Source organism: Phyllobates terribilis, unplaced genomic scaffold (assembly GCF_046119375.1).
Source record: "Phyllobates terribilis strain yellow unplaced genomic scaffold, ASM4611937v1 Scaffold_13__5_contigs__length_258822181, whole genome shotgun sequence".
In the NCBI taxonomy this organism is placed as follows: Eukaryota; Metazoa; Chordata; class Amphibia; order Anura; family Dendrobatidae; genus Phyllobates; species Phyllobates terribilis.
Genome location: NW_027362773.1, coordinates 113,271,011 through 113,295,677, shown reverse-complemented (window position 1 = coordinate 113,295,677; position 24,667 = coordinate 113,271,011). Strand labels below are relative to the sequence as shown.

The following is a 24,667-nucleotide window of genomic DNA, read 5'->3' as shown; positions in this document are numbered from 1 at the left end:
CCGTTATTTTTTTTTTTTTTTTCTTTTTAACAGCATTCACCATTAAACTGAATTGAGACGATAACTTTATTGTACCTGTTTAGACAAATGTGATATATTACAATGAAGTGTCTTGCCACTTTGATGAAATAAAATACATCTATAAAAAAAAAATTCATTGCATTGTAAACAACCGCTGATTAATGGGCCCAAGATGGAAAAAAATGATACCTTCTGGAGTAAACGGACCCCACTCCTCCATGCTTAGAATTGTGTCCCCTGCCAATCTGCTGGGATGAACATGTCGGTGGCATCACATGAGCACTGCTGTCATTCAGTAGCCACTGATCGTTTGCAGCGTTCACATTTCATTCGAATGGAGGAAACAGTGCTGAGTACAAATGAGGTGTACCAGTCCAGGAGTTGAGTGTCAATTTTTTTTCACCTTCTTGCGCAAATTAAAGGTTGTTCACCACCCAGACATATCCCTCTGAATCCCCCCAGTAAAATAATAACACTTATACTCACCCCTGGTGCCATTCCAGCGGTATAGGCACTTGCTCTCCCAGGGATTGTGTGACATTGTTATGTCATGCAATCCCTGCAGTCAATCAGTGCTGACTTCACTCTCCCCTCATTCGGAGATATGAAAACATCTGGAGGAAGTGAGAGCTGGTGATGTCATTTACGTTGGTAGGAGAGGAGAGTGAAGCCGGTACTGATTGGTCGCAGGGACATTAGTCTCTCTGGGAGAGCCAGTGCTGACAACGCTGGAACGGCACCGCCACTGATGGTGAGTATAAGTGTTGTTATTTTACTGGACAGAGTCTGCACTGCCCAAGGTTCAAAGATACTATCACACACGAAGGTAAAGCGTGAATGCCGTTTATTAGGTCAACGCGTCTTCATCAGGACCAAACCACAATTTGGTGCCTGCATAATCAGTGGTGGTGACATGACATACTGTATATGTATATCCTTGTGCGTGAACTACGTCTCGTTGATTACTTACATGTATGTTAAGTGGTTAAAAAATATTGCCTTTGTCAATACACTGATAAATGCGTCAAATGTGATGATCAGAATTTGACATATGTATGTGAGGTGTGATTTTTTTTGTAGACGATTGATCTATGAGCCCAACTGTGTGCAGATTCAGGACCACATGCGTGTACACTACAATACTATGACAACCATTAGGCTACGTTCCCAAGATGAGTTTTGGTGAGTTTTTGATACTGCAGATTTTATGCACCCATTAACTAAAATAAGTTACTTGCACTTTTTCTAAAATACGCAGTGGAAAAAACTCACCGAAAACTCATAGTGAGAAAATAGCCTTCCTTGGCAATCCTCTTTTTTTCATTTGCTCCGACTCTTACCTGTGGGAATGGATCTTCCGTGGCCAAGAGAACATTCTCCGGTTTGAGATCACAGTGTACAATACTCCTTGAATGAAGGTGGCGTAAAGCTACCAATATCTATTAAAAAAAAAGCAAATTTATTAAACTTTAAATGTATCATATACAGTGCCTACAAGTAGTATTCAACCCCCTGCAGATTTAGCTGGTTTGATAAGATGCAAATAAGTTAGAGCCTTCAAACTGCAAACGAGAGTAGGTTTTATGAACAGAAGCATAAATCTTACAAACCAAAAAGTTATGTTGCTCAGCTGAATTTTATTAAATTTTAAACATAAAAGTGTGGGTCAATTATTATACAACCCCTATGTTTAATATTTTGTGGAATAACCCTTGTTTGCAATTACAGCTAATAATCGTCTTTTATAAGACCTGATCAGGCCGGCTCAGGTCTGTGGAGTTATCTTGGCCCACTCCTCCATGCAGATCTTCTCCAAGTTATCTAGGTTCTTTGGGTGTCTCATGTGGACTTTATTCTTGAGCTCCTTCCACAAGTTTTCAATTGGGTTAAGGTCAGGAGACTGACTAGGCCACTCCAACACCTTGACTTTTTCCCTATTGAACCAGGCCTTGGTTTTCTTGGCTGTGTGCTTTGGGTTGTTGTCTTGTTGGAAGATGAAATTACGACCCATCTTAAGATCCTTGATGGAGGAGTGGAGGTTCTTGGCCAAAATCTCCAGGTAGGCCGTGCTATCCATCTTCCCATGGATGCGGACCAGATGGCCAGGCCCCTTGGCAGAGAAACAGCCCCACAGCATGATGCTGCCACCACCATGCTTGACTGTAGGGATGGTATTCTTGGGGTCGTATGCAGTGCCATCCAGTCTCCAAACGTCACGTGTGTGGTTGGCACCAAAGATCTCGATCTTGGTCTCATCAGACCATAGAACCTTGAACCAGTCTGTCTCAGAGTCCTCCAAGTGATCATGAGCAAACCGTAGACGAGCCTTGACATGACGCTTTGAAAGTAAAGGTACCTTACGGGCTCGTCTGGAACGGAGACCATTGCGGTGGAGTACGTTACTTATGGTATTGACTGAAACCAATGTCCCCACTGCCATGAGATCTTCCCGGAGCTCCTTCCTTGTTGTCCTTGGGTTAGCCTTGACTTTTCGGACAAGCCTGGCCTCGGCACGGGAGGACACTTTCAAAGGCTGTCCTGGCCGTGGAAGGCTAACAGTAGTTCCATAAGCCTTCCACTTACGGATGATGCTCCCAACAGTGGAGACAGGTAGGCCCAACTCCCTGGAAAGGGTTTTGTACCCCTTGCCAGCCTTGTGACCCTCCATGATCTTGTCTCTGATGGCCTTGGAATGCTCCTTTGTCTTTCCCATGTTGACCATGTCTGAGTGCTGTTCACAAGTTTGGGCAGGGTCTTAAATAGTCAGAAAAGGCTGGCAAAAGATCTTTAATCCACACATGTGAAGCTCATTATTCTTGGTGCCTGAACTACTTCTTAATACTTTTGGGGGACCAAACAGAATTCTTGTGGTTTGAGGGGTTGAATAATAAATGACACTCTGAATTAACTTTTAACGTTTTTTTAAAAAAAAAAAATTTGCTGCAGTGCATTTCCCACTTCCAGGCTGATCTACAGTAAAAATGTCACAATGCCAAGTTAATTCCGCATGTGTCAACCAGCTAAATCTGCAGGGGGTTGAATACTACTTGTAGGCACTGTATATAGGACTGTTCAAAAGTCTTAGGCAGGTGTGGCAAAGAACACTGAAAAGTAAGAATGCTTTAAAAAATAGAAGTGTTAATAGTTTATTTTTATCAATTAGCAAAATTCAAAGTGAATGAATAAAAGAGAAATGTAAATAAAATCAAAACCGCCCTTTGCCTTCAAATCAGCATCAATTCTTCTAGGTACTAGTACTTGCAGACAGTTTTTGAAAGAACTCGGCAGGGAGGTTGTTCCAAACATCTTGGAAAACTAACCACATATCTTCTGTGGATCCTTCTGTCTTTCCATGTAATCCCAGACAGACTGGATGATGTGAAATCAGGGCTCTGTGGGGTCCGGATCATCACTTACAGGACCCCTTGTCTTCTTTCCTCTGAAAATAGTTCTTAATAACATTTCTTTCATGTTTCCATTTGTGGACTACTTCGGATTCCCAGGACTACTTCGGATCTTAATTTTTTTTTATTTCTTAAATAAATTGGTGAAAGAGGGCTGCAGTCGAGGGGTGTTTTTTAAAATAAAATACTTGAGTGTTTTTTTTTCTTTTACCTGGTTAGTAATGCAGGTGTCTGATAGACACCTTTCCATTATTAACCCCTTGGCTTGATGCCAGCTGACATTATAAAGCTGACATCAACCCCATAAACCATTACACAGATTGCCACCGCACCAGGGCAATCAGGAAGAGCTGGACCAAGCATCAGAATTGGCGTATCTAAAGTGAAGTGCCAATTCTGGGGCGGCTGTGGGCTGGTATTTTTAGGTTGGGAAGGGCCCAATAACCAGGGACCTTCCCAGCCTGATAATATAAGCTCACAGCTGTCTGCTTTACCTTGGCTTATTATCAAAAATAGGGGGGGGACCCCATGTCATTTTTTAAATTATTTATTTAACCCCTTTCTGACCTTGTTAGTAATAGTACGTAGCTGTGCCCTGGGACTTATGGACCAGCTACGTACTATTACGCGCGCTGCAATCGCACCCGCACACAAGCGGGGTGATTGTCACAGCTGAAACCCGGTGCTATGTGCAGGGAGCGGTCCCGCACCGCTCCCGGCACATTAACCCCCATCGATCGCAGCATTGCGGTGGCAAGGGGAGGTGATCGTTATACTCACCTCTCCTGCCGGCGTCCAGCGATGTGTGCGTCAGCTTCCGGATGTTGTCATGATGACCTGATGTGATCATGACAACATCCGGGTCACCAGGAGGCAGGACGTTACTTTAGTCATGCACAGTGCGCGACCAAAGTAATGTCTCCCCTGTGTGCAGCGCTGACAGGCTGCATGACAATGGGAGCTGCTGCTCTCTATGCCATGCAGCCGATCAGGCTGCAAAAAGTGAAAGTCCCATAGTGGGACAATGTGTAAAAGTAAAAAAAAAAGTAGAAAAGTGAAAAAAAAAAAAAGTCAAAAAAGTTGTACAAATATAAAAAAAAAGAAAAAAAATAATCCCCAAAAAATAAAAATATATTGAACCCATAATATTTATTTATTATGAAAAAAAAAAATGAACCAATAAAAGTGCACATATTTTGTATCGCCGCGTCCGGAACAACCTGATCTATAAAACTGTCCCACTAGTTAACCCCTTTAGTGAACACGGTAAAAAAATAAATAAAAAACGAAGCAAAAAACAATGCTTTATCATCATACTGCCAAACAAAAAATGGAATAACATGCGATCAAAAAAAGGAATGTAAATAAAAATGGTACCGCTGAAAACGTCATCTTGTCCCGCAAAAAACAAGCCGCCATACAGCTCCGTCATCCGAGAAGTAAAAAAGTTATAGCTCTCAGAATAAAGAGATCCAAAAAAATTATTTTTTCTAGAAAATCGTTTTTATTGTGTAAAAGCGCCAAAACATAAAAAATATATAAATGCGGTACCGCTGTAAACGTACTGACCCGAAGAATAACGCTGCCTTATCAATTTTACCACACATGGAACGGCAAAAATAAAAAACAGTTCCTGAATTGTTGGTTTTTATTTATTCGGCCTCCCAAAAAACAGAATAGAAAGCGATCAAAAAATGTCACATGCCCGAAAATGGTACCAATAAAAACGGCAACTTGTACCGCAAAAAACAAGCCATCACATGACTCTGTCGGCCAAAATATGGAAAAATTATAGCTCTCAAAATATGGTGATGCAAAACTAGTCTTTGCAAAAAAAAAGCGTCTTTTAGTGTGTGACAGCTGTCAATTATAAAAACCTGAAATGAATCTGGCATCGCTACTCACTTATACCACAAGAGGAACGGTGTAAAAAAATAAACTATAGGGTTAGGGTTGTGCTAGGGTTAGGGGTTAGAGTTGGGCTAGGGTTAGGGTTGGGCTAGGGTTAGAGTTGGGCTAGGGTTAGAGTTGGGCTAGGGTTAGGGTTGGGGTTAGGGTTGGGCTAGGGTTAGGGTTGGGGCTAGGATTAGGGTTGGGGTTCGGCTAGGGTTGGGGTTGGGGTTAGGGTTGTATTAGAGTTGGGGTTGGGGTTGGGATTTTTTCAAAAGTAAAGAAAAAAAAAATGATGACAATATGGCGACCAGTGTTGAGCGCAAGTGCTCGCTACTTGAGTTTGCATCGGGTGCTCGGGTATGCACTGAGTATCGCGGGTGTTCGAGTGACATGCTCGAGTCTCTGCCCCATATGCTTCGCGGCCAAAAAAAACGTTGCTGGGATCAACTGCCATGCATGAGCGATCCCCACATGGTTTTTTTGGGTGTCTGATAACTGTGAAACATGTGGGGCGGGGACTTGAGCATGTCACTCGAGCACCCGCGATACATGGTGCATACCTGAGTAACCGATGCAAACTCAAGTAGCGAGCACTTGCGCTCAAGACTAATGACAACTTATTCAATATGATGACCTAATGTTATCAAATTCTGTCGTACCTTTGGGTTCAAAATGTACACTATACCCCTTGATAAAATCCTTGAGGGATCTAGTTTCCAAAATGGAGTCAATTGTGGGGGGTTTCCACTATTTCGGCACATCAGGGGCTCCCGAAATGCAACATGGCGTCCGCTCTTGATTTCAGGCAATTTTGCGTTCAAAAAGTCACACAGTGCTCCTTCCCTTTTGAACCATGACGTGCGCCCAAACAGTGTATTTTCCCCACATATGGGGTATTGGCGTACTCAGGAGAAATTGCACAACAGTTTTTAGGTTCCATTTTCTCCTCTTACCCTTGTGAAACTAAAAAAATTAGGGCGAAAAGATAATTTTTGTGGAAAGAGTTAGATTTTTTTTTTTCACAGCTTCATGTTCTAAACTTCTGTGAAGCACCAGGGGGTTAAGGGTGCTCACCACACATCAAGATAAGTTCCCTCAGGGGTCTAGTTTCCAAAATGGTGTCACTTGTGTTTTTTTTTCACTGTTTAGGCACATCAGGGGCACATCCGCTAATTATTCAAGCAAATTTTACATTCAAAAAGTCAAATGGTGCTCCTTCCCTTCCGAACCCTGCCGTATGCCCAAGCAATGGTTTTCCCCCACATATGGGTTATTGGCTTACTCAGGAGAGATTGCACAATAAGTTGCATGGTGCAATTTCTCCTGTTACCCTTATGAAAATGCAAAACTGGGGGCTGAAAAACATTTTTGTGGGAAAAATGTGAAAATTTTATTTTTACGGCTCAATGTTATAAACTTCTGTGAAGCACCTGGGGGGTTCAAGGTGCTCAATATACATCTAGATAAGTTCCCTGAGGGGTCTAGTTTACAAAATGGTGTCACTTGTGGGGGGTTTCCACTGTTTAGGCACATCAGGGGCTCTCCAAAAGCAACATGGCGTCCGCTAATTATTCAAGCAAATTTTACATTCAAAAAGTCAAATAGCGCTCCTTCCCTTCTGAGCCCTGCTGTGCACCCAAACAGTGTTTTTTTCCCAACATATGGGGTATTTGCGTGCTCAGGAGAAATTGCACAACAAATTTTGGGGTCCATTTTTTCCTGTTACCCCTGCAAAAAAAAAAAAATTGGGGTCTAAAGTAACATTTTTGTGAAAAAAAGTTAAATGTTCATTTTTTTCTTCCCCATTCCAAAAATTCCTGTGAAGCACCTGAAGGGTTAATAAACTTCTTAAATGTGGTTTTGAGCTCCTTGAGGGGTGCAGTTTTTATAATGGTGTCACTTTTGGGTATGCTCTGTCATGAAGGCACCTCAAAGTCACTTCAAATGTGATGTGGTCCCTAAAAAAATGGTTTTGTAAATTTTGCTGGAAAAATGAGAAATCGCTGATCAACTTTTAACCCTTATAGCGCACTAATAAAAAAAAAATTTTGGTTCCAAAATTGTGCTGATGTAAAGTAGACATGTGGGAAATGTTATTTATTAACTATTTTGTGTAACATATCTCTCTGATTTAACGGAATAAAAATTCAAATTTTGAAAATTGAGAAATTTTCAAAATTTTCATCAAATTTCCAGTGCTCGATCAATGCTATTTAACTCCCAAACATTTAAGGCTTTTGTGAGTTGACTTGATACTAAAATAACTCTTTATATTAATAATAAAAGTAATAAGTACTTTACCTGGGTGGCAATAAACCTTGTGATCCTTTCAGGAAGTCTACCTTTGTCACTTGACAGGATCATTTCCAGCATATCTCCATGCAATTTCTCCATAACCACATAAATACGTTCAGGGGTCTCACACATGGCTTCAAGGTCAACAACACCAGGACATCGCAAATTCTGAAAAATAAAAACAAGAAGTAATCCTACGAATTGTGGTAAATATGCATTGTCTTCTTACTGATATCAATATTATATATGAAAAAATATTGGTATATATTGGGACAAAGGCTGTCAATGTAGGGGTGCATATATCCTGACCACAATCAGACCCAGCCATGGAGCTGGAGAAGCAGGACCATAATGATCGCGGACCGCAATGCACGGACTGGCCGAAGGTCTCCCAAACGGAGCATGACAGTTTCATATATTTCTATGAGGCTGGGATCTAAGGAGTAAGGTTTCTCCTTGTGGAGAGTGACATGCCAGGTCTAGCATGCTAGTATAAGGAGACTTAAACGCTCCTCTGGGAAATTAAATATGCAAATTGTCTTTTCAGAGAGGAAGAGGACTTGAACTCTAGTGCCACCTATTGGAAGTAGCAATCCTATAAGTCAATATCGACCCTTTAACAAGCCTTGCAACATGAGGCTGTGACACTCGGATTGGGAGAACTGCAGCCAGTCTGTGCATTGCGGTCCGAGATAGAACCGATGTGTACAGACGTCTAGATGAGCCCTTACTTAGAGGATACATCCCAGTATATATGATAGTAACATACCATTGAGCGATCCTTATTTTTTACCTGCAATATGGCCACCTCGTTTCTGAGCTGATTTTCTTGCCTACTGGGAAATCTGAGTTTATCGATGATTTTTATTGCAACGTCTCTTCCGGTTTTCCGATGCTTTCCTGAAAGAACAAAATAAAGAGCTATATAATGAAAAACAGTGACAAAAATATAGAAAAGTAACATATAAATCTTACACCTTAATAGACCAGTAAGTCATCATCTAAGTGGAAATGTGCTTTTGCCTTTACCTTGGCAAAAAAATGATACTTCTTGCAGTAGAAATTTAATGACTACAACAACAAGTGGTAATTCAAAGAGGTTGGCCACTAGTGGGATATTGATAAGTCATCAATATCTGATCGCTAGGGGTGTGACAGCCGATCGGTGGGGGGTGTGACAGCCGATCGGTGGGGGTGTGACAGCCGATCGGTGGGGGTGTGACAGCCGATCGGTGGGGGTGTGACAGCCGATCGGTGGGGGTGTGACAGCCGATCGGTGGGGGTGTGACAGCCGATCGGTGGGGGTGAGACAGCCGATCGGTGGGGGTGAGACAGCCGATCGGTGGGGGTGAGACAGCCGATCGGTGGGGGTGTGACAGCCCATCGGTGGGGGTGTGACAGACGATCGGTGGGGGTGTGACAACCTATCAGTGGGGGTGTGACAGCCCATCAGTGGGGGTGTGACAGCCCATCGGTGGGGGTGTGACAGCCGATCAGCTGTTCCTGACTTCCTGGTGCTGGCGGCAGCCAGAAGTTCTTGGATGCTGCTGGAACGCAGCAGCTCCGTCATCTCCATAGTGGCTACTGCTGATCCACCCTTTGTTCAAATGAATAGGGCGTAGATCTGCAGTACCAGGCCGGGGCCACTATAGAAATTATGGAGCTGCTGTCTTCGGGCAGCATTAAAGAACTTCCTTCCCATTGCCAGCTGATCGGCGGAGTGCTGTGTCTCGAACCCCAACCGATTACATATTTAAGCCATCAATAAAATTTAGTGGCCAAACCCTTTAAGTTTTGGACAAAACATGAAAAAAACACAGAAAGAAAGACAAAAAAGTCACACAATCATACAAAATAATAAAATATTATAATACCTCCATAAACCGTGCCGAATTGTCCAGATCCTAGAACTTCATCTATGAAGATCTGATACATATGACTGATGTCCTAAAACGTAAGAAACATTTGCTTTGAGAATGTTTGTTGGAAGGAGGAATGTGGTAGTGATATTTATCCTGTATTACTGCCTAACCTTCCCCAATTGTTGTGGTCGATGAATAAAATGATTGGACATGCTGGATTTTAACAAGCCCAATGTTTTGTGCCCATTGGAGCGAATTGTTTGCCTGAAAAGACTTGTTTGGCCAACAGCTACTGAGTGTGTATGGCTGGTATAATCAGTAAATGAGGTATTGATTCAATCAAGTTTTTATAGTTTTTTTTCAAATGCTAGATAAGATATATATTTTTTAAGAATTAATGCTTATATTTTATGTATGCATGTTGTCTATATGGAAAAAAAAATCCGAAACTACAATTATTTTCACATTGCAACTGAGCTTCATAATGGACTGTCTAAAGGTAGAGAAAAAGAGAGGAAGAAGTGGCTCATAAGTGGAGAAAGAAGGTTTCTCTAATAGGATTTTGCCTAATGGCAAGCATGTGGTCTCACAAGTTGCCTGACTAGTCATTAACAATTCCAGACTACAATCCAAGTAAAGTGAAAAATTCAGCAATTCACTTACCAAATTATGCTGTGGTTCAAGAGAAGCTCCTAAAGAAAAGGAGGCATTTATTCAATATAAACTAAACGTATGCTAATTATTTAAATACAAAATATATACAAAGAAACTTATTTTATATTGTTATCCTGCCGGATTTGTCCATGTTTATGAATCTTTTCAAATACAGATAAATGAATCATATGATTGATCCAAAGAGTTGATAAGATTCCAGCACCTGGCGTAAAAATACATGTAGCCGTGTGCCGCGGTCATGAGTAGGGCCTACGCGTTTTGGGTGTGTCCATCCTTAATCAAAGCTACAAAACAAATGTTCCAACAAATATTTATAAAACAAAACAAATATTTGTTGTAACAATTGATCAATAACGAATTCTATGATAAAGGGTGGACACACCGAAACGCGTAGGCTCTGTTCATGGCTGCAAATGTTTTTTTTACTATGGTTCAATAATGGAACAAAATTTGTCTCCCACTCCCACTGGTCCCCTGCCATCTACATTCAAGGGAAGGGGGAAGGAACGTCGCATGACTGCTGCTGCCAATCAGTGGTCTCTGATTGACCACAGTCCTTGCATTAATTCCGAGCTTCATTCTTCTATGTGGACCTCATGGGAAGGCTGCAGCTAATCGGCATTGGATCATTGGCTGCAGTGGTCACCTGATGATCCTAGTAAATGTTGATGCCAGAGTGAGGAAGAGCGTCACCATTCTGGGAGGTCCACTAATATTACTCCAGCCTGGGTCCACTAATATTAGGTTTTTCAGTAATGGACAACCCTTTTAAGTCTACCTCAATTTTTTTTTCTTTCTTTTCTTTTTGCAGGACACATAGGATTTGTATTATTTCAAATTGGAGCTAAAATTAAATTTTGTAGGTCTTATTCAGAGAACACTAGAAACATTAAAAGACATATTTTTTGATAATTTTTTAAAGTTCAATCAAAAATATTTACTCGCAAAAAAAAAAATTGTCCAAGTATTAATCCCTCCGCGTCCATTCGTGTTCGCATTTTTCGTTTATTTCCTCTTCTTCTTCTTCCAAAATTTCATTTTTTCCCCCTCTTCTTCCAAGAGCCATAACTTTTTTTTTTATTGTTCCATCCACATAGACATATGAGGGCTTGTTTTTTTTTTTTTTTGCGAAACGAGTTGTACTTTTGAGTTGACACCATTCATTTTATCACATGATGTACTGGAAAGTGGGGGAAACGTTTCAAGTGTGGAAAAATTGTGATAACAGCACAATTCTGCAAATGTTTTTTTTTTTTTGGGGGGGGGGGGTTTATTTACGGTGTTCTTTATACAGTAAACTACCTGGCAATATGATTCTTCCGATTAATATGATCATGGAGATACCAAATATTAGTAATTTGGTTTTATTAAGTGGTGAAAATGAAATTTGGAAATTTGTAAAAAAAAATATTTAGCTTTTGTCACCTTGTGAGACAATCCTTTTAAGTAAATCATACAGTGCTAATAATACTTTTCCAGTGCTATGATATTGATGACCTATCCGTAGGTCATTAATATGATATCCGGCACCCCTCCAATCAGCTGTCACCAGCTCCAGCAGCGGCCAAATGTAGACTGTAGGGAGTGGACAGCACAGGTCTGTCACACTGTTTAGTGGTCACTGCTATTCAAATGAGGATTAGGTAATTATTTATTTAGAGCCCCCTGAGGAAGCTGAAACTCGGCGATACGCCTAGAGATTTTCCTGTTCCTCGCAGGGATTTTTTCTATTTCATATATTACTCTTCTTCCCTGGACTGGTATTTGTGCTTTGATTATGAGCTATGTTCTAAACAAACACAATATATATATATATATATATATATATATATATATATATATATATATATATATATATATATATATATATATATATATATATATATATATATATATATATATATATATATATATATATGTATATATTTATAATTTTTTCTTATTTGTTTACCATATGCTCTTTCTTTGTGGTCATAGTTTTTTTTCCGACAATTTTTTTATATAAGCAAACATATATATATATATTATATAGTGGCATATATCGTACCATTATTTGAGCTTAGACTTTTTTCCTATTGAGCACATTGTCTTTTGCACATTTTAATTTGTATGCAATTGTATGAAATATTTCTTTATAATAAAATGTTGATTTTATTTTTTTCATTTTTTGGCATTTGCCTTTTTCTAGCACAGTTTTTTTTCAATAATCCTTACCTCTTCCTATGCATAATGTGCAATGTGCTCCCCATTATATTGGTGTCCGCTATGTGCATTTTTTTTAACTTAGGGCAACATAACTAAGGGACAGATCTAGTGGAATACACTTATACTGACATTATCTTACCAGGAAGACTTGACTGCACTGAATGTTTGGTGGTCGCACTCTCATCCATACCCGGCATCAGGGCCTGGCGAATCATCCTGTACCAGGTATCTCCAGCGTGTGGGTGGGGGCGCTGCTCCCCAACATAATACACCAAGGTGTCAGTCAGCAGCTCAAAGCAGTGAGGGGTCTCCCCATCTTTTGTCAGACCATTGACATTTCTGTTAAAAACCTCAATGTGAAGGATATCAGAAAGGGGCAGTTCCTAAAATGTAATGTAAATGGTAAAAGTTACACATTTTTATTTATGATACATTTCTGTGTATTGTTACATTGTCTCATACAATAGGCTCTTTGATAAAAATAAATTGCATTTCTTTGTTGTTGTTTTTTCTGTCACTGTGTTTTGTGATGTCCCCAATTTCTATTTCTTCTTCCCATTATATTTTGGTTCTACTAATTCGTTTTATCTTCCCTTGTACATTTCTCTGATCTTTCTAATAAATCAATACATGAATAAAAAAAAAATTCTTAATAATATTCTATATAACTCTGTTGTATCCAGCAATATATTGGATGACTTTTTTTTTCCTTATCTTATGACATTTATATCTCATAAAGCCATTTGGGACTTTTTCATCAAATTTTTCATATTGAGCTGGACACATAATGTAACTGGCTGAGAACGAAATAATTTTTTTTTTTAATTTCGCCTCTCTGTTGTGGACATATTAGCAATAAAATTATTTGGCACCTAATGAGTTAACTTTAGTTAAGTCCAAGTGGGTGTTATCCCCTCCGGTGCTGATCCAGTGGTGTCAGCACTGCCTGTCCCAGGGCTCGCGTGACATTATGTTATGCAAACCCTGCTGCTAATCAGCAGCCATGTCACTCTCCTTTACTTTGGACATAATAGACATCCGAAGGGAGGGAGAGATCTGGCTTCTCTCTCACTTGCTCTGGACGTCTGATTTGTCTAAAGGAGAGGAGAGTGACATGGTGGCTGATTGGCCACAGGGATAGCGTGACATAATGGGAGATGATTTCAGCTACACATAGCAGGGTTGAAGCCCTGCTGTGTGTAGCACAAGCGATCGGAAGATCGCAGCTGGGGACTATCGAAGCAAGTAAAAAGCAGAAATAAAATGTTTTAAAAAATATAAAAGAAGTAAAAAAATATAAACATTCAAATCACCCCCCTTTTGCCTCATTCAAAATAAAACAATAAAAAAATGTGATACAAAAAATAAAAATACACATATTTGGAATCGCTGTGTTCAGAATCGCCCGATTTATATAAAAAAAATTAATCTGATCGATAAACAGCGTAACGAGAAAAAGAAATCAAAACGCCAGAATTACGTTTTCTTGGTGGCCGCAACATTGTGATAAAATGCAATAACAGGAGATCAAAACATCATATCTACCCCAAAATGGTATCAATAAAAATGTCAGGTCAGTACACAAAAAATAAGCCCTCACCCGGCCTCAGATCCCGAAAAATAGAGACGCTACGGTTCTCGGAAAATGGCGCAATTTTTTTTTTCTTACACACTTTGAATTTTTTTTTCACCACTTAAATAAAAAAGAACCTATACATGTTTGGTGTCTACGAACTCGTAATGACCTGGAGAATCATAATGGCAGGTCAGTTTAATCATTCAGTGAACGTGGTAAAAAAAAACCTCAAGAAACAACTGTGGAATTGCACTTTTTTTGTAATTTCACCGCACTTGGGTTTTTTTTCCAGTCTCAAAGTACACTATATGGTAAAATCAATGGTGTCATTCAAAATTACAACTCTTCCCACAAAAAATAAGTCCTCATATGGCCATATTGACTGAAAAATAAAATAGTTATGGCTCTGGGAAGAAGGGGAGCAAAAAATGTAAGGAGTGCAGTCAATTCACCTGACAATGCAGACACACAAACCCGCACAGTGAACTCACCTTGTAAAACTTGCCACCGGCTTCATTATGAAATAAGGTTATATATTTACTATCCAGTTGCCAGTAATGTTTTTTCCTCTGTAAAATTAATGAAAAACCACGTTACATATAAAATCTGAAATATTTTTTTTTAGAAATATATTAAATTAAGAAATATTAAAATGTTAATTTGACATTTCTTCTTTTTTTTTGTGGCTATGTATGATTCTATAGTACATGGTTCGATAACAGAATATTGACATCCGAGTGCAGTCCGATTTTCACAGAATGGAGAAAGATGTAGAATTTTTTTTTTTTAAATTTCTCCACGTATGAGAAAAACGGATGACACTCGGAGCACACTCTGATCAGAATAATCGGTCCATTTTTCTCATACTTGGAAAAAATCAGACGTGTGAATGAGGCCTTACAGATGTGCAATGTTTTGATGTAAAATGCAAAATGTAGTGCGATCAGGAAAAACAACTGTGTTTTCCAAAAAAAAAGTAATTTTCTACCAACCATACTGTCCTTGCTGGTAAAGTGGACAAGCCAGCCTTCCATCAGCACACAGCTGTTTTTCTTCTTGTTATACCGCACAGACTGTACGACTCTCATAAGTGGGATGAAGTTACTACTCAAAGGAAAAACAATGTTTATGTGTCATAGGTAGTCTGGCAACCGGCAGTTTTCTAATGCTAATAATCCGTGATTGTTAAAAGGTTGATTAAAAGAGGACTGTCTAAATGAAGCACTGGGCTTGGTGCACCCTTGGTGTGACCAAATAACTCCACTCAATTGTTTTCCATCTTACAAATCAATCCACCTTGGCACCTATTTGTTTTTTATCTATGTCCATCCTCCTTTTCTCTGATTGACAGCTTTGGTCATACAAGAGCAGAGATAGATAAAAAACAAGTAGGTGTCACGGGTGTGTCAGACAGTCATTCTGGATTCAGCTGTAGAAGGTCATTGCGCTTGGCTCTGCAGTTTCCTTCTTGATCCTTTCATCTCTGTAGTGTAGTGATATCTCTCTCCCTCTAGAACCTAGCAGTGACCTCCGCCTTCTGCTGCTAATTGACACACCCTTGCTAGATGTTTAAATACCTTCAGTCTCTCCAGAGAGTCGCCGGTGATAGCTCTATTTTCCTCTGTCCAGACTTGAAGCACTAGTAGTCGGCTAGTGTCTTCTTGGAGTTCCCTTGGAGGATAGTTGGCGTGATCTCTCTGGCGTCTTCTCAAACTAAGTGTATTCCCTTGTCTGTTTACCTCTTTGTCTTTAGTTGCAGTGGGGCTGACTAGTGCTCACCCCGTCCCCTCCTTATCCAGGGCCTATCGCTAGGGGCAGTCAGGGATTAGGTTTCCTGCTATGCGAAAGGTGCGGAACCTATTTAGGGGCTTTTAGGGGAGACAGGGTGTTGTCAAATCTGCCTAGGGGTCTCCACTCCCCCTTTCCCTAGTGTTTGGGCTTCCTCCCCCTCTTCCCATCATTGTGCACTTAGTCTTTCCCTCACCTTGTGTGACAGTAGGTGAGAAGGTGCATTGAACTGTTTGGCCGCGTCAAGGGTGCACTGAGCACCTGTGCTTGGTTTGAACAGTCCCTATAATTACATAGTTTAAAGAATGCAGCAGTGACATATTTACCTATCGAACATTGGGTTATCACATGGACAAACTGTGCTTTCAGTGCTTTTAACAGAAATCTCCTCCTCCTCTTGTGCGCTACTACTGAGCGGGAGTAGTCTCTCAGTCTCATCTTCTGTGCTACAATTTTCTCCATCTGTCAGATAAGGAACAACAACTTTAGCATTTTGGGTTGAAGCACATATTCTATTATCTATGGAACAATGCACTTATTTCATCATTTCATGATGATGTTCCCTTTACATATACAGTACTGTGCAAAAGTTTTAGGCACGTGGGGAAAAAAATGCTGCACAGTAAAAAGCTTTCAAAAATAGAACAAGTGTTAATAGTTTAGTTTTAGCAATTGAAATGCAAAGAAAATGAATAAAAAAGAAATCTAAATCAAATCCATATTTGGTTGGATCGTTCTGTGTCTTCAAAACGGCTTCAATTCTTCTAGGTGCACAGTTTTTGAAAGAACTCAGCAAGGAGTTATTTCTCAGCATTAAAGGTAATCTGTCACCAGTTTTTTTCCACTTAATCTGAAAACAGAATAATGTAGATACAGAGACCCTGATTCCAGCGATGTATCACTTACTGGGCTGTTTGCTGTAGTTTTGAGAAAATCATTGTTTTATTAGCAGGAGATTATCACTAGAAGATTAGTAAACCTGCTACCATGTAGACTTCCAAATTCATGACCTCTATATTGCCCCGACCCCACCACTGATTAACAGTCTTCTGCCTATGCACAGTGTACACAAAGAGCTGCCTATCAGTGGTGTGGTCGGGGTTATACAGAGCTCAGCATTCAGAGAACTGCTAGATCTGCAGCAGAGAAAACAGGGATTGTATCAAATTATAACCTCCTGCTGATATAAGTGATTTTATCAAAACTGCAGCAAGCAGCCCAGTAAGTGATACATAGCTGGAATCAGGGTCTCTGCCCTTAAATCATGCTGCTCTCAGATGGGCAGCAAAAACATGATGACAGACTCCCTTTAAACTTTACCTAATTCCTATCTCCGTTTGCTGAAATGCAGCCCCAAACTTGCAAGGGGCTTCCACCATTCTTCACTGTTGCATCTAAATAGTAAATACTCATTACTGCACCGCTCTCCAGCCCTATTGTAAACTCCTTGGTCCAGAGCACTTGATAGCATTTTTATGCACTCAAGGTCCTATGCTTTTGTGCATGATTGAGTCACTTGCCCTTGTCTCTATGTCAAATATATGGCTTTTTGGCTGCAATTCTTCCATGAAGACCACTTCTGGCCAAACTTCTCTGAACAGTAGATGGGTGTAACTGGTTGCTGACAGTTCTGAGCTCATGGCACTGCTGGACATAAGTATGTTGTGTCTTTCATCCCCTCCACTAAATTTCCTTGGCCAACCTTTGCATCTACAGTCCATAGTGTTTCTTCTTGGTGCTTCTTCAAAACGGCCTAAACAACACATCTTGAAACCTCAGTCTACTTTGAAATCTTTGCCTGAGAAAGACCTTGCTGATGCACTATAACTACCTTGTCTTTTGTGGATTTGCTCAGTCTTGCCATAGTCTATCACCTGTGACATGAAACAGTCTTCTACAACCTCACCTTAGTATCAGAGGTTGTCTGTTCCTCACCCAGTTTTTAGATTTCTACACAGTAGTTTCTGTTTCAGCTAATGATTTATTTCATATAAAATTGGCTGCATTTGTTAAATATGAAAACGATGATCATTTTGGCACAATTGCAATCTGCAATTTTTCATCCATTTTTGTGATATCCAGTTTGCAGTCTGCTCCTATTTTCAGACTTGGCTTTTACGGGTGTTTTCTTCCCAGTAATAAATGCTGGATATAAGTTTTGTGAATCCAAGAAAGCTGCTGCCCTCAATAACTCTCAACGTTAATCCATCAATGCTTTTCTTTTTTGTAAAAAGCGCTAAGGCATATAAAATTCAGCAATTACTACCTTTATTACAGTCCTTGCAAAAACGCAACGTGTTTCGACGACATGCAATGCATCTTTTAACATTTTTTTTACATTTATTAATTTTAAATTAAATATACATGCATGTGCACGCATGCGTGTGTTCATGTGTGTGCATGTATGTATATGTGTATGAATATATACTTTTATTTTTCAATTATTATTTCTTAAATAGAGGTGTTTTTTTTTGTGAAATATAATATGATTCATGGTATCCTATATGCTGGTTTGTGTTTTCACACGCTGGCTTGCAGACAATATTAGGGGCTTAAATTACTGATTGTTATTATGTCATTAATGAGCGGTCCAATCGGTTTGTTTTTTTGATCCTATATAACATTCCTGAGGTCATTTCCTTGTATCACCTGATGAAGACGGCTTGCATGCCCTCGAAATGCGTTGTGTTTTTACAAGGACTGTAATAAAGGTAGTAATTGCTGAATTTTATATGCCTTAGCGCTTTTTATCACCAGCTTTTACCTTTTGCATTTTCCACATTTCACCCCTTTGGGGTTACTGGTGAGCTGCTCATGGACTGTTTGCCCCTCATTTTGACATCCTAGCGCTTCTTACTACCAGCTTCAACCTCTTTTTTTCTTTTCTTTTTTGTGGACACTGATACAGCACCTTTGTGACCCCTCTATGCGCTGCAGACACTGCTGCTGCAGTCCAGGGGTGGATGTATCATTGATGCAACCTCTAGGGCCCAAGAAGTGGGGGGGGACAATTTCTACCTCTAATATAGGCGGAGTTTTGCATTATGATGAGATATTGGGCTGCAAAGGGTCCAAGTACTATTCTTCCACAAAGGCCCTTTCCTTTTCTCTCCTCTCTTCTCTGGGTCCGCCAGTGTGGTGATGCTTGTGATTCCCCTCATTTCTTTTAGACACCACCATGTGTACCTTCCTTCCTCCCTGAACTCTAATACAGCCTGTGTGATCCCTATCTTTTGCATGTCTGTATGTGGGTTCTTTCTCCCTTCCCAGTATTCAGTGTCCTGGAATTATCACCTTTGTTATCATTTAAAGCAGATAAATGACTTCAACCCTGATCAAACAGCAGCTAGGAGAAGTGTAACATCAGAACTAGCATCACAGCCAGCTATGTACAACAGTAGCACAGACTTTACAGCAACAATTTGATAAGAAATAGTTTTTGAAGTCTAAATAGAAGTTGCTTTATTTTGCATTTAGGAAGCAATAACATGAAAAAAAAAACTTTGTGGCAAAGGTGTAAAGGTGGAAGAATGTTTTATGCAACAAACATACCTTCTCCATCAATATTCGTTATCTCTCCCAGGCATTCATCTGGTACATCTGGTACACATCGTCTGTGGCAATTAAAGCGGCAGTCTGTAAAGAATAGATCTGCAGATTAGTACTTATTTTAGGTCTATGCGTGCACTCCTTGATGCAAATATGGAAGACAATGTTTTATGCTATCTTTTTACGCCTTAACTACAAAAATTAACATATGGGATCCGGATAGCAAATTTATGGCAACTGTAATGGTTGAACTCTCCATAATTTATCATTTCTTTTTGCAATTCTAAAAATATCACTTGGCTACTAAACATCACCTAAAAACTGAATTATATCTGTGTTTTATGCTTTTTTGGACATGGCCCCACTATCAGTATTTGGTCAGTATTCGCTCAGTATTTTTTCTCAAGAGTGGGAGCCAAAACCAGGTGAGAAACAATGAGAGAAAAGGTATAATAGAAACAAGTCACTAATTCTGCTGGGTTCTTGCAGAGTGCAGCGTGAGTACCGGAAGAAGCTGGAGATCATCGTGGGACCTCCATTTGGATTACGGTGGACCGGTGTGGATTATTATTTTTTAATAAATTCTTTGAAAGAAGGAAATTGTCGGGGAGTGATTTCTAAAATTTCTACAAATAAACGACTTTTGTGTATGTGTGTTTATTTCTTTTGACTATGGGGTTAGTAATGGGGGTGTCTGGCAGACACCTCTCCATTACTAACCCCAGGGCTTGATGTCAGCGCCAGCTGCTGACATCAACCCTACAATCCCATTACTCTGATTGCCACAGCACCAGGGCAATCGGGAAGAGCTGAGGGTAAAGCGCCATAATTGGCGCATCTAATGCATGTGCTATTTCTGGGGCGGCTGAGGGCTGGTCTTATTAGTCTGGGAAGGGGCCAGTATCCATGGACCTTCCCAGCCTATTAATATCAGCTCAAAACTGTTTGCTTTCCCTTAGATGGTTATTAAAAATAAGCAGAACCTCAAGCCATTTTTTCATTTATTTATTTATTTTTTAGCTAAATACATGTAGAGTAAACTACACACGCACCGCACTAATAATGTATCTCACGGATATCTTTCTTTCTATCTATCTATCTATCTATCTTTGCACATCTAACACCTAAACATGTCATTTCTATTCTGCATTCTATTCCGGTACGTGTCACATGGAAGGCACACGGATGACACACTTTATGTCATCCGTGTGCATGCGTGCAGGACATATTGAAGTCCGTGCTGCCAGAAAAAAATGGACATGTCCAGGTGTGGGTCACATGGATACACGGTCCATGTGAACAAACGGACATATGGCGCAGCCCCATATATTTAAATGGGTCTACGTGTGTCAGTGTCTCCAGTACATGTGAAAACTGTCACCACATGTACCAGAGACACTGACCTGTGAAGGAGGCCTTATTCCTCCTAGGAGCCACCGGCTTTCAGTTATAGAGGCGTGAACTGAGCGGGTACAGTCACTGCCCCAGCACTTTGATTGACAGCTCGCTCTGCCGCCCGGTGTGTGCCCTTTAATGTTGACTGGCTTCAAGTTGCAATGATCCAGAATATACCAATGCATTCTAAAATGATAGTAACATAAGTCCATTGTAACTTCAGAGATCTCTATACAGTGTCTTTTTCTTTTTTTTTCCTCATAAAGGATAAGCATATGTCTCAGAGTTCAAACCACAGCTGTTTATGAAACATAAAGCAGTCTGTTGTCGGCTTCAGAAAAATAAGTCACTGATCGTCCATTATGACTTGTCAGGTGTTTGCAAATACAGGGATAAATCTATAATTTAATGCGATCTATCAAAAATGGAATAACACACATTTACCTTTGCACTGCATGCCCTGTCTGAACAGCCCCTTAAGAAGACGTCGGCAGTGCTGACAAATTGTGGGACGTGTGTATGTGTGGACTTGGAATGTGTGGGGGACCTTCACTCTGTTCATGTCCTGCCAATCTTTCCATATAGGTCGCCCCTTGAAGGAGGGTACACGAGATTTCTTGGTGGTACCCTGTCGAAATCATATAATAGAGAAAAAAAAAGAATTATTGTAAGGAAATGTATCATGACAACAAATCTTGTATGTGCCTGTTTATAGAATGGTAGCTTTATAGCACAATGTAGATAGAAACAAGGCATAATTTTTTTAAAGGTATTAATTTTTCTTCTAAAACAGTAAGGGCCTGTGGACACGTTAAGTATTTGCCGCACTTTGGCACATTTTTTCCATGCAGTTTTTCCACAAAAGCAACTTCAAATCTGCAGTAAGAAAACACTGCAAAATTGCATATATTTTACACTGTCAAGAGATACGTTTTTGGTGCATAAATGCTGCAAACAGTTAGGGTCCGTGCCCACGATGCGTTTTTCAAGCGTTTTTGCTGCGGAATTTTTGCAGCGTAAATGCTTGGAAAACGCTTGGTAGTCCTTCCCCCATGGTCCCCAATGTAAATCCGCAATTTCAATGCCCATGCTGCGGAATTTTCTGCAGCGTTTTTGATGTGCGGAAAATTCCGCAGCATGTCCATTATTTGTGCGTTTACGCATGCGGAATTGCCTTCTCAATGCATTAGAAAACGCAAGGCAATTCCGCACGTCAAAAACGCGTGTCAAATTCCGCACGCGTTTTTCCGGGCAAGGACATGCAGAAATTTTCCGCTTCATTTCTGCATCGTGGGCACATAGCCTTAGCCTTTTCTTAAAAGAATTCCTTCATTGATCCAGTAGTATAAAATGCACAAAAATGGTTGGACACAACAACACAAAAATTAAAAAAGTAGAAAAAAATATCTGCTGCGCTTCGTGGGCCCTTCTATTTTGTTAGGTAACCTAATGTTAATAGGACGGGTGCCTTTCAGCATGTGCATAGGAAGAGGCGGCTCACACCCTGTCTTTCTAAATGCTTAGCGGCTGCTGTGACCTAGAGATAATCTAATAGTATAATTGGTGCCAAAGGCAGGAAAAGGATTTTATGAAGTATCAGAAGTCCTTTTCAAGAAAGCTATGTGCACACAAAGTTTTTTGAGGAGTTTTGAAGCTTAGCAGTAATGCTCCAAAATCCTCCTCCAAATCTCAGAAAGCCTTAAAAACGTTGAGTTTCTGCTCAGTTTCTGCTCCAAAAACTCAACAAAAAAAACTTTGTGTGCACATAGTCTGAGAAAGTTTTTCTTGGTCTTCCGGTATGGTTTCCTATCTCTCCTTACTACTAATTATTATGCATAAAACCATAATGAAGACATGAATATGACCCCTTAGTATGCTAAAACTAAAGCTTGCAGACAGTTCATATGAGCAATCATTGTATCAGTAATCAATCAGCCTAAGATGTTTTTAAAGTGTATATAAGGAACGCTAATGACTAAGGTTATACTGTGTACGATCAGCCACATAATCAGCTGTGACTGTGCTGACTCTGAAGTGAGCATGCTTCGCTTTCTGAGCAGCATTGCACGAGATGGTGATCAATATAGAAGTCAACAGGTGTTATGAAGGATCGCCACTTCACCTCATATGCCGATGAACAGTTGTTATGGTACTGGCGTAGTACTGCTGGAAACCAGTGGCCGAAGAAGCACAAGCAGGAACAGCAAGTAGTAGTAGAAGTTCTTGAAGTTAGCAAGGAGTAGATAAATTAGAACAGTCTGGGTAAAAATGTTCAGGAGCTGGAGACTGAAATCTAGGCTAATAGCTAGACACAATACTCAAGCAATGAGTGAGAGGTCCATGTGGCTTTAAGTAGGCCCAAACAGGAAACAAGATGGATTCCATAGATTCAGACCCCGCCATCTTGGTAAAGGCCAATTGCAGAACAAAACAGCAACCTCCAGTGGTAAGGAGTGAAACTGTAGCACAATTATCAAAGAGAACAATAGCGGCCACTAGTGGTCAAATTGTATAAGGCAACAGAAATCCTGACAGCAGTGCAGCTGGGTGTAGAATAAAGCGTGTACTGCTCTCTGAGGAGCGTTGCACACGATTGTGATACTTAGCAGGCACAGGCAATTTGAAAGAGCTACACCAGAGATGAGTAGTGCTGTGGTAGCTGTGCTGGGTGGGCCCACCAGAGAATTCTCTGCTTATCCGATGGGCCAGTCCAACCCTGATTATATGTTATAGCTGTGATGGCCATAAAACAGCACATTTTACCTGCGGCTCCGAGTTATGTCCTCCCAGGTCCTCCAGACTGCCTCCAGTTGGTAATGTCACAGCTCTTTGTTTAGTGATTGAACTTGCTCCTGTAAATGATCTGCTGGAAAGATGACTTCTTTTTACCCCTCTGCAATTGTTAGGTATCTTAAAAGCACATCTCTTGTGATAATTAAGACCACAGCCTGAAAAAATCAGAAAGTAAAAAAAATATATATCACAGATTAACCATCAATTATATTAATGATATTTATTTGAATAAAACTAAGAAATATAATTTCTGTCCTTTATCTTGCACCATTTCGCTTTCAGGCCTCAAATTTCGGAGAAACTGTAACCCTTATATAATCTCTGACCTCATCTAATCATTGAAGAACTAATCATGGTTGCACACACACATTTCTATAAAAATAGGAACAGACCTTTGTATCCGGTGTCAGACAAGGCTTCCTTGGAACCAAAAGAGAAAAGATCTTCAATGTACAGTACAGACCAAAAGTTTGGACACACCTTCTCATTTAAAGATTTTTCTGTATTTTCATGACTATGAAAATTGTACGTTCACACTGAAGGCATCAAAACTATGAATTAACACATGTGGAATTATATACTTAACAAAAAAGTGTGAAACAACTGAAAATATGTCTTATATTCCAGGTTCTTCAAAGTAGCCACCTTTTCATTTGATGACTGCTTTGCACACTCTTGGCATTCTTTTGATGAGCTTCAAGAGGTAGTCACCGGAAATGGTTTTCACTTCACAGGTGTGCCCTGTCAGGTTTAATAAGTGGGATTTCTTGCCTTATAAATGGGGTTGGGACCATCAGTTGTGTTGTGCAGAAGTCAGGTGGATACACAGCTGATAGTCCTACTGAATAGACTGTTAGAATTTGTATTATGGCAAGAAAAAAGCAGCTAAGTAAAGAAAAACAAGTGGCCATCATTACTTTAAGAAATGAAGGTCAGTCAGTGCGAAAAAATTGGGCAAACTTTGAAAGTGTCCCCAAGTGCAGTTGCAAAAACCATCAAGCGCTACAAAGAAACTGGCTCACATGAGGACCGCCCCAGGAAAGGAAGACCAAGAGTCACCTCTGCTTCTGAGGATAAGTTTATCCGAGTCACCAGCCTCAGAAATCGCAGGTTAACAGCAGTTCAGATTAGAGACCAGGTCAATGCCACACAGAGTTCTAGCAGCAGACACATCTCTTCAATAACTTCAAAGAGGAGACTTTGTGCAGCAG

The 24,667-nt window shown here is 40.2% G+C and overlaps 1 protein-coding gene across 2 annotated transcripts in view; it reads right to left on the bottom strand.

The window, feature by feature from the left end:
* Window positions 1–24,667, bottom strand: part of LOC141173913 (serine/threonine-protein kinase D3-like) — an 84,242-nt gene that overhangs the window by 11,074 nt on the left and 48,501 nt on the right. For both annotated transcript variants that reach the window (XM_073658460.1, XM_073658461.1), the window contains 12 exons: window positions 23,427–23,611; window positions 21,108–21,291; window positions 19,272–19,355; window positions 16,046–16,181; window positions 14,924–15,035; window positions 14,423–14,500; window positions 12,495–12,738; window positions 10,139–10,167; window positions 9,488–9,560; window positions 8,407–8,513; window positions 7,620–7,781; window positions 1,362–1,460 (listed from right to left, as the gene is read on the bottom strand). In XM_073658460.1, the coding sequence (XP_073514561.1) occupies window positions 1,362–1,460; window positions 7,620–7,781; window positions 8,407–8,513; window positions 9,488–9,560; window positions 10,139–10,167; window positions 12,495–12,738; window positions 14,423–14,500; window positions 14,924–15,035; window positions 16,046–16,181; window positions 19,272–19,355; window positions 21,108–21,291; window positions 23,427–23,611 (1,493 nt within the window). The remainder of the gene's footprint in view (window positions 1–1,361; window positions 1,461–7,619; window positions 7,782–8,406; window positions 8,514–9,487; window positions 9,561–10,138; window positions 10,168–12,494; window positions 12,739–14,422; window positions 14,501–14,923; window positions 15,036–16,045; window positions 16,182–19,271; window positions 19,356–21,107; window positions 21,292–23,426; window positions 23,612–24,667) is intronic.